The sequence below is a fragment of the Malania oleifera genome, chromosome 1 (genome assembly GCF_029873635.1).
Source record: "Malania oleifera isolate guangnan ecotype guangnan chromosome 1, ASM2987363v1, whole genome shotgun sequence".
NCBI lineage: Eukaryota > Viridiplantae > Streptophyta > Magnoliopsida > Santalales > Ximeniaceae > Malania > Malania oleifera.
Genome location: NC_080417.1, coordinates 142,878,846 through 142,888,341, shown reverse-complemented (window position 1 = coordinate 142,888,341; position 9,496 = coordinate 142,878,846). Strand labels below are relative to the sequence as shown.

The window sequence follows — 9,496 nt, the reverse complement described above, 5'->3', positions numbered from 1 at the left end:
TATATTATATTGATCCTTCTTCAATACTAATTTTATTATTATTGAAAAAGACACAAAATTATAATTATTTTCCAAAGAAATTTTAATTTAAATTAGTTTATCAATTTAATTTTTTAAAAAGAAGATAAAACATTTGGTTAGGAATTAAAATTTGAATTTAGATTACACTCCGAATTTCAGTATAATTCTAATATATTGATAACATCTTCAGTATAATTCTAATATATTGATAACATCTGTTCTACGGGTATATATATAGAGAATACCCGCATAGAGAAAGTAGCGATCGCAGGCTAGGTGGATGGCGTGAGCTGCTTGCTTCTTCTACGCCCCCCAAGAAGAGAACTACTTCTTACGGAACAATAGCATGAAACGAAGACATCAATCTCAGACATCTGTTGAATCCAACAGCTTCCTTCGCCTTTTGTTCCTTCCTTGCTTTCAATTCATCCCTTTCCCTCCATTCCTTCGCTGCCTCTACAGCTATTTCGAAGAAAACCCAACTATACCCTGAACTCTCTCTCTCTCTCTCTCTCTCTAGAAAAGGTGTAACCTAGACGCTGTCCTTGTTCAATCAAAAAGAGACACTGAGATCGCAACCCATGAAGCGAGGATACGCAGAATCTCCGGCGACCTCTGTCGGTCCGCCTCAATCCAGATTCAAATATAACCGAGAGGGTAATTTTTTCCCAGACAATCAGTGTTAGTCCAGTTTTAATTTCTGGGTTTTGCTTGGTACTTGTTCCTTATTTCGTTAATTTGTTAATTTCTGGATCTGGGTTTCATAATTCGCGAACTTAAAATGTGAAATTTCACAACTTCTATGAGGCCAAACGTGATTTTTCTTTTCTTTTTTTATTTTTTCAAACAGATAATTTTAGAGTTCATTGAGTAGAGGCTGCTTGTTTTTTCGTGTACTAAATACCGAGCAATCGGATATTTGTAATTTTATTTTTTTCAGCAACTAATGTGGTGTTGATGGGTGTTGTCAATCTGTTCTAATCATATGTCAATGGTTTTTAGGCGATGCACACTTTCTAGAGGATGAAAGCACAAAAATCTTTGCCCGAAAAGTGGCAGACCATTACAGTGCGAGGACAAATCAGACCCTGGAAGAACGAGAAGCAAGTCCAATCATTCACTTGAAGAAACTCAACAACTGGGTATGTATAGTCCTGCGCTTAATCACATTGAAAATTATGGTGGCCAGATGCATTTAATATGTGTTCTGATTGTTTTCCTCCTTCGACAGATTAAAAGTGTCTTAATTCAGCTTTATGCTCATCGTGGAGATGAGGTTCTTGATCTTGCTTGTGGCAAGGTATTGTAGGTCTATTAGCAGTTTGATCGTTCTTGCTGCTGCCACTGTTGTTTTGCATTGCAACATTTTTTTTTCATAATTCTTCTATGTTTGTTAGGGTGGTGATCTCATCAAATGGGACAAGGCAAAGGTTGGATATTATGTTGGCATTGACATAGCTGAAGGCTCGGTAATGTGCTAAACACTTTTTACTTGTTTGTTGGTACACTTGTTCTCTCTGGATATTAAGGTACATTTGGTTCATGGAATGCTTATTATGAGGAATAAAATGATCCCATAACCCTACTGTTTGGTTTGTGTAATGTTTATTCCTAGAAATAGATTAGTTATAATAGGTTAGTTACAATTAGTTATACAAAAAATAAAATTACATTGATACCATGAACCAAATAACAAGCTATGAATCTATAACAAATAATATACAAGGAATAATTATTCCCAAATTTCACCATGGGGATGTCTAATATTTTATTATTTACATGTTGAATGAAATACTTAGGAACATATAAGGGATAGTTATTACCTGCATTCTCAAAAATTTCACTATGTTCCATCTTATTCCGAGGAATAATTATTCTACGAACCAAATGAGCTGTAAGGATTTAGTAGGTTTCAAACGAAGATGTGTTGTCATCATAAAGCAAATAAATACAAAAGCTTTTATGAATCCATAACGTGGAAGGATTAACTATTCTTAAATTTTAAGATGGAAATGCCTATTCCTATCATATTCCATGTTGTATGAGGTAATATAAGCCTTTGCATGAGTGACCTTTTCTATAATTTATTATATTCCTATAAAATTTTTACTACATTCCCATTGCATTCCATTCTATTCCTAGGAATAACATTCCACTCCACAGACCAAACTTAACATTAGTTGGATTAAGTTATGGTTGATCTATGAGTATGGTTCACTCCAGTTTGAGCAAATTGTCCCAATTGTTATTTTGTTGCAAAATTCTCAATGTTGAACTCTCAATACTGCACTTAAATAATTTTCTAGTTTGCTGTAGTCTGTGCAAACTGAACTTGCAAAATAAGTGGATATAAGTGATGCGTTTTTATGCCTCTCAAAACATGTGCGTTCCTGTCAAAACAATTTTCTTTTGAAATTTAGCATGCACGTATAATGCTTCTAATGTCAATGCAGATATTGCTTACCTAGATGCAGAGATAAGCTTAATAGGTGATGAATTAGGTTTAGTCCTCCCACATAGTGATGCACTGATGTGCAATCAAAGAAAGTGTTAAATGTGCCCAGTTTTTTGGAAATATTAAGAACAATATTTTAATATATGAAGAAAAAAAAATGCTAGTTTGTATAAATGGGGTATAAGCATTTGATGTTCACTTTAAAGAAGAAACTTTTAGCTGCTTGTATTAAAAACTTTTTAATATTAAATTGTGCTCATGCTGCCACAGGAACTATGAATATTTGATTCCATTCCCTTGAATTCCATTTCATTCCTATGTAGCAAACTTTGGCTTATTGTATTTCCGTAAAGCATTTTATAATTACGGTAAAACACTAGAACCATTCTACAGAATTGTGATACTGGTTCGAAGTGAGTACATTCAACAGTTTATTTAGGGGCCCTCCTAGTCCTTTTATTTTCACTAAAATGGAGAAAGGGTAGGAAGGGGCAGCTACTTTGTAGCAATCCCTGGGCATGATCACAGGAACTCCTATTCATTAGGGACAAGAGGGCTGTAAACAGACAAGGCCATAAGCAGACCATGGGCTGAGTAGCAGGAGCTCTCTCTGACAGATGAGTCATAGCCAGACCAGCCACATTGAGGGTTAACTGGTACAAAGGTGGGGGCATGTGATTAAAGATCATGAGTAGCAATCCCGTCGCGTGAGCTCCTCCTGGAATTGAAGTTCATGATCTCTCATCCTTCAAAACCCATGGAAGTAATCCCTTCTCTCTAAGCCACCATCTCTTGTGGGTAAAGGGCGGTTAGTCCTAACCAAAAGAAGAGTTATGATTTTTGGGAAATAAATGGTTATATGCTCATTTGAATCAATTATTTTTCTTAAAAAAATTGGATCACTATTCTGATTTACAGTCTCTACATGAACAATCAAGTTACTGTAGTACTATATGGACATGTCTTTTCAAGGCAAGTAGATAAAAAGGACATATCTAATATGAGGATATGGGGCTCTTAACTCCTTCCCATCAGGTGTCAGGGTTTTATCTTTACTACTTTTAAGTTTTAAAATATTATTAGCTTATAGTTTTGAGAATCAACTTTGGTGATCAAGCCTGTTCAATTCATGTTAGAATTTTTCTCTTGTATTTCTTTGAGCGATCTCTGCTATTACATGTGTGTTGTCAATTTTTTTGATCATTATGTTCAACAATCATGTGCAGATAGAGGATTGTCGCACACGTTACAATGGTGATGCTGACCATCATCAGCGCCGTAAAAAGTTTACATTTCCTGCTCGCCTCATATGTGGGGATTGCTTTGAGGTAACTGTAGCTTTAGCAGCTGATTTATGTGATATTCTGCCTTTTGTATATTTTTTACCAAGAAAGCTTCGGGTTTAAAGAGAGTGCTTTTTCCTTGCTGAAGTTCGTTCCTGACCAGCCTTTACTTTTTTCTGTGTCCAAAGATTCCGTTTGATGCTGTTATGAGATTCTTTTGCATCTGCAAAACACAAAAAAAGAAATGTCATTATACCCAATAATGTAATATTATTATTTAAACTTTCTTTTAAACGACCTTGAGGTGCGCTGCTTTTGCTTATATTATAAGAGTCTGCTGCTCTTTTCATACAATTAGTTCCTTATCCATACATCAGTACAAGAAAGTGGGATTTCCTTATTTTTTTGGTTGATGAATTTCAGGTTCGGTTGGATAAAGTTTTGGAAGATGATGCGCCTTTTGATATTTGCAGTTGCCAAGTGAGTGATTCTGTTGTCACTAAGTAAACATTTTCTTTTTCCTGATAAAAGTAAACAAGCACTGTTTTACATTTGGTGATATATGCTTAGAGACACACTACTGGTTTTTGGCTCATTGTATTCTTCATTATCTATTGCATGCTTAAGCCAGGAGGCCTTTTAGCGTAACAATTTAAATTTTGAAGGGGTATACTGAAATGCCTTAGATAAGAAATATTCTCACTTTGTTGGTGAGTTTTCATATTGGATTAAAGATGCAATTTCAAAGATTAAAGCAAATCCCTTTTCCTTGAAATTTCTCAATCCCATTCCCAGCTTACCCACATATATATATATATATATATATATTCCCTTTTCTTTCTCTCTCTCTCTTTCTCTCCAGAAAAAAAACATTCATTCCTCTGCACTTCTTCAAACATCTTATTGGATAGCATCTAACGTATGCATGTACACCACCTCTAGTATTAATAATCTTTTGGTAATTTGGCTTTTTAGACTTATTTACAGAATATTTTCACTGCCTTGACTTAGTATAGGAAGTCTCCTTTGATGGATGTTAATCTTCCTTTTCATCCCTGTGATTGCCTGTCCATGCTATAACATCACACACACATTCGCACAAAGAATCTCTTTAGTAAAATTACCTAAACATGATCTTACCTAGAAAATTATAGTCTTGTGGTGCTCTTCTGAAATGGGCTTTCTGTGCATTGCAATGCTGGACATTCTGTTTCACAGTTAATTCTTGTTTTATAGTGGATCATGCAAATTACCTGAATTTCATTTTTGGGGTTTTTTTTTTCCCCTTTTTGTTCTAGTGTATAATATGTGTTATGATCATTGACCATTTGTGCTTAAAATTTTGCAGTTTGCAATGCATTATTCATGGTCTACAGAGGCACGGGCTCGGCGTGCTTTGGCCAATATATCAGCATTACTTCGTCCAGGAGGTACCTTCATTGGGACAATGCCAGATGCCAATGTTATCATCAAAAAGCTTAGAGAAGGTTTTGACTTGCGCCCTTCTGTTTGTTCTTGCCAGAGCTGAAATGTGATAAAAATTAAAATTTTTAGAATTTCATTACTAGTGCGAGGAACTATTTCAAAATTCCTTGGCATATTTTAATTTAATTCTGAATTTTTAAGAAATGTGTGCGTACATATTTCATCCACCAGAACAAGGAAAAAATGGTACTAAAAAACAAAAATAAATCGACGATGTCAAGTAAAACTAAGCTTTAAATCACAACTATTTCACAGTTGTTTGTATGACACCTTTGTAGCTATGCAACACTAGGTGCATATCATGTCTTCCCAGTATTTTTAAATCAAGACAGACACTAGATCAAATCATTGTGTAGCCATAATTTGAGGATAGTGTCATGGGCTTTCAATTAAAGACAGCCATTGTCAAGGCACCTCTTTCTGGATGGATAGAAAACAGCTGAAAATTTTCTTAATTAGAATATCCACTAAACAACTGTATAAGGTAGCCGCAATGTCTAGGATTTCTCTACAGGATTGAGCAAAGACCTATTGGTATAGGTGATATACTAGAAGCTCATATAATAACTTTACAATTTATCCTCTATGGCGATCATTGAGAAGCATGAACCTGTTGTTGTTGTTATTGTTGCTTTTTTTTTTTTTGGACTAGATAGTAGCTAATAGCTTCCTTATTAGGTTTGCTACCTTGTAAATAATCATGTCTCCCCTTGTCCCTGATAATTATTTAAGGGCTACTATAACCTGCTTAACTATTCCCTCTGATATGTGCATATATATATATATATATATTTTTTTTTTTTTTTTGTGCATTCGAATTTTGATCTTAAAATATGAATTATTATTTAGTGCTGAAAAATATTTCAATTTTTCTCTATTGGATTAATTTAGAAATAGGTCAAATCTCTGGAAAACATCTGCTTTTGAGACTGGATTACATTGTGTTTGAGAAATTCTCATTTTTTGTTTTCCCCAACATAGATAAACATTAGAACTTTTGCGCATGGCAAACCAGTTTTGTGATTCTTGATGGATGATGCTATTTTCATCATGAGTATGCAGCTGAAGGACTGGCCTTTGGCAATAGTGTCTATTCGGTTCGTTTTGATGAAGAATTCTCTGACAAGGTGAATTCTTTGGCCATGTTTTGTGATTTGTAGTCCTTAAAAAGGATTTTTTGTGTCTGCTTTATTACTAGAATTTATTCCTAACTATGAGAAATACTTCTGTTGTTTGGCGCAGAAATTCAGGTCTTCTAGCCCATTTGGCATCAAGTATACATTCCACCTAGAGGTATTGCTGTTTGGTACTTTCTTTTTAATCTGATTTCAGTTGTAATTATTGGTTATGCTTTCTATTGGTAAAACTGGCAGTACTCTGTATCCTGTGGTACTGGGGATCAAGTTCCTACAGGATGTGCAGATTACCTATAATTTTTAATCATGCTGCCCACAGGTGTATATAAGTAGGTTTATCAAGCAAAACCTATAAAATTTTAAGACTGGTTTTGCTTATAATTCTTCTGCTCAGCTCTATTTGTGGGCTTTAAGTTATGAAATCACTCCTTGCCAATATTGTTCATAAAACCCAACTTTCAATTGCAGGATGCTGTTGATTGTCCTGAATGGATTGTTCCCTTTCATGTCTTCAAGTCATTAGCAGAAGAGGTATAATTTTGTTGGTCTTCACCTTCTTACAATAAATAATTAAAAAATGGAAAAAAAAAACACATTCCTTGGATGTTCAAGCAGTCAAAACTTCAATGGCACACTCATGTTAGCATTTTTCCTCATTCGACTTGTCATTAGAGTGGGCCTATTTCATGTTCAGAGTTGGTGAACGAACATAGGGAGTAAATGGTGTTCCTGTCAACTTTTTGGATTGAAAAGTTGGCATAGAATTGTTTAATCAGAATAGGGGAAGGGCAACTAGAAAACTGAAAATCCCATTAACAAGAATTTGTAATATTCACTTTGTCGCCCTCAAGACATACATTCAACTTTCTAGCATGGAGTACATGGTTCTGAAATACAGTTTTGCTCGTCTTTGATCTTAACAGTATGATTTGGAGCTCGTCTTTGTCAAAAATTCACACCAGTTTGTGGATGAGTACCTGAAAATACCAGAATTTGTTGAGCTCATGCGGAGGCTTGGTGCTCTGGGTGATGGGAACCAAGATAGAAGTAAGTCAATTGCTTTATAGTTTTCTTTTTCTTTGATTTGCTTTGCCAAAAAAAAAAAAAAAAAAAAACAGAAGGTAATATTTGTATTGTTTCCACAAATTTGTATGCTGTTGCCTGTTGTTCCATTGGTAATGACACAATTACTGATTCACTCTTTTTCCTTCCTAACATCCAGGCACACTGTCACAAGATGAGTGGGAAGTAGCTTATTTATATTTGGCATTTGTCTTGAGAAAGGTAAGCATCCCAATTTCATGCCCAACTATGAGAAACCATTGTGTTCTTATTTCTTGAGGCATTGGGGGTGAAAATTTGTCATTCGTTTCAGCGAGGTCAAGCAGATCGGACGCAAACAAGTGGCAGGAGAGATAAAGGGCAGATGCAAATCTCGAAAGAGGACATCATGTACATCAACAGCAGCATATAATAGCATCTGCCACAAAAAGTATAATAACATGACAACAATAATGCTGCAGACAACTGTCAGTGAGGGGAGATTTCTGGAGACTCCCTTTCTTCTCAACTGAGTTGGTTAACAGGACGTGAAATGGGTGACTCAATTTTGTTGAAGTACTTGTAACATAAGTCTTAGCTATAGTATTTATATTTTTTTTGGGGGCAGACAATTGGCTCAAGCCTAGAGTTTTGCTGTCAAGTAGTGTAGTATGATTTTGGTATGTACCGTTAGAGAATAGTTCTATGATTGATAAGTGTTGTATTCAAGTTTCAGTTGATTTTATCATTAAGCTTCAGGACGGCATATCGATCTTTTTTGTTCATTTTGTTATTTAAAGAAGTTATAAACAAATTAGTTTATTTTTAAAATTTTCAAGATTTGTATTAAAATGGTAAAATCTAAAGCGCCTGTATAGTTATGTAAAATAAATTCTATTTTTTATTTTTAGATTCTAAAATATTATAAAACAGACAAGGATAAATGTACACTAACTTGAGATCTACTGAAACGATAACAAATTGTAAGGATTTATTTTTTGGGGTTTAAAAAAGGTTAAAACATTTTAAATTTTGTCAATAAAAAACATGCATATATTGCAGTCTCATTCTAAGCCGTAAAAGGAAAATGGTTAAATCAAATTACTGTAACCCCACATGCATAATTGGCTTTACAGTCGCTTTGTTGGCCAGACCAAGTAATAAGTGGCACCTCCTAGCTTTATTATAAAATCCGTCGCTTATAACGGAGGAAAACCGTGGTTCTAATCTTGAGACTTTGGGACAACAAAATCAAACTCTAAGACCCTAAAACTAATTTAACCAACAAAATCAAAACCAAAAAACCAAAGACCAGCAACCAAACAAAAAACTAAGAACTAAAAAAATTGTAAGTGGAAAACAAATAAAACTCCGGAAGATAACACAAAACATCACGAGCACAAAGAAGGTTAGAAGACTTTTAGAATTCTTTGGACAGTTAAAAATGAAAAATATAAAAATATTTTCCACAATGTCTAAAAGTTTTTACATTTTTATTTGGTGGCGTATGTGTAAACCTATTATCTATTGAATGGCAGTAGATGAATGAGTGTCGTCTTGATGGTATCTTAAATACAACAGTCCTTCATCCAATTCTTTTGAGTTACCTTCCAACAAAAGTTCAGCTTCTTCTCCATCTTCAATCATATTTTTTCATACACAATTTCTTTGACCTCCAATATTAAGGGAGATAAATAGGATCACGCTCCCTAATTGTTGAATGAATAGAATTCAAATTGCAAACTGATAACTCTCTCCTTTTACAACGCTTGAAATCCTCGTAGTTGAAAAATGACATACAGATTCTATAATCATTGTTCAACATGGCTTTGATTTACTTGCTAAGAAAAGAAAGAAAAAAAGAGTATATATTTAAATGCGACCGAGCAGCGTTCTTTCAGTCGCTTCAAAATGGAGAAATTTTATATAGATTTGCCTAAATTTTTTTCCAGAGCTTTTTTATGAAAAAAAAAAAAAATTCATTTTGTAAAGTCTGAAATCTATAATATGAAAATCCTATGATTCAATTCTTAAAATGTCTCGAATAGACTATGCTAGTCAATTTTTTAATGCCT

The 9,496-nt window shown here is 34.3% G+C and overlaps 1 protein-coding gene across 1 annotated transcript; it reads left to right on the top strand.

Annotated features, from left to right (window-relative positions):
* Window positions 1-223: 223 nt before the first annotated feature.
* On the top strand, window positions 224-8,187 carry LOC131143838 (mRNA cap guanine-N7 methyltransferase 1-like). Its single transcript, XM_058092209.1, has 13 exons — window positions 224-678; window positions 1,024-1,163; window positions 1,253-1,321; window positions 1,419-1,490; window positions 3,703-3,804; window positions 4,183-4,239; window positions 5,108-5,246; window positions 6,307-6,371; window positions 6,487-6,537; window positions 6,849-6,911; window positions 7,304-7,427; window positions 7,603-7,664; window positions 7,756-8,187. The coding sequence occupies exons 1-13, from the start codon at window positions 603-605 to the stop codon at window positions 7,852-7,854; spliced, it is 1,119 nt and encodes a 372-aa protein (XP_057948192.1). The 5' UTR covers window positions 224-602; the 3' UTR covers window positions 7,855-8,187.
* The last annotated feature ends 1,309 nt before the right edge of the window (window positions 8,188-9,496 follow it).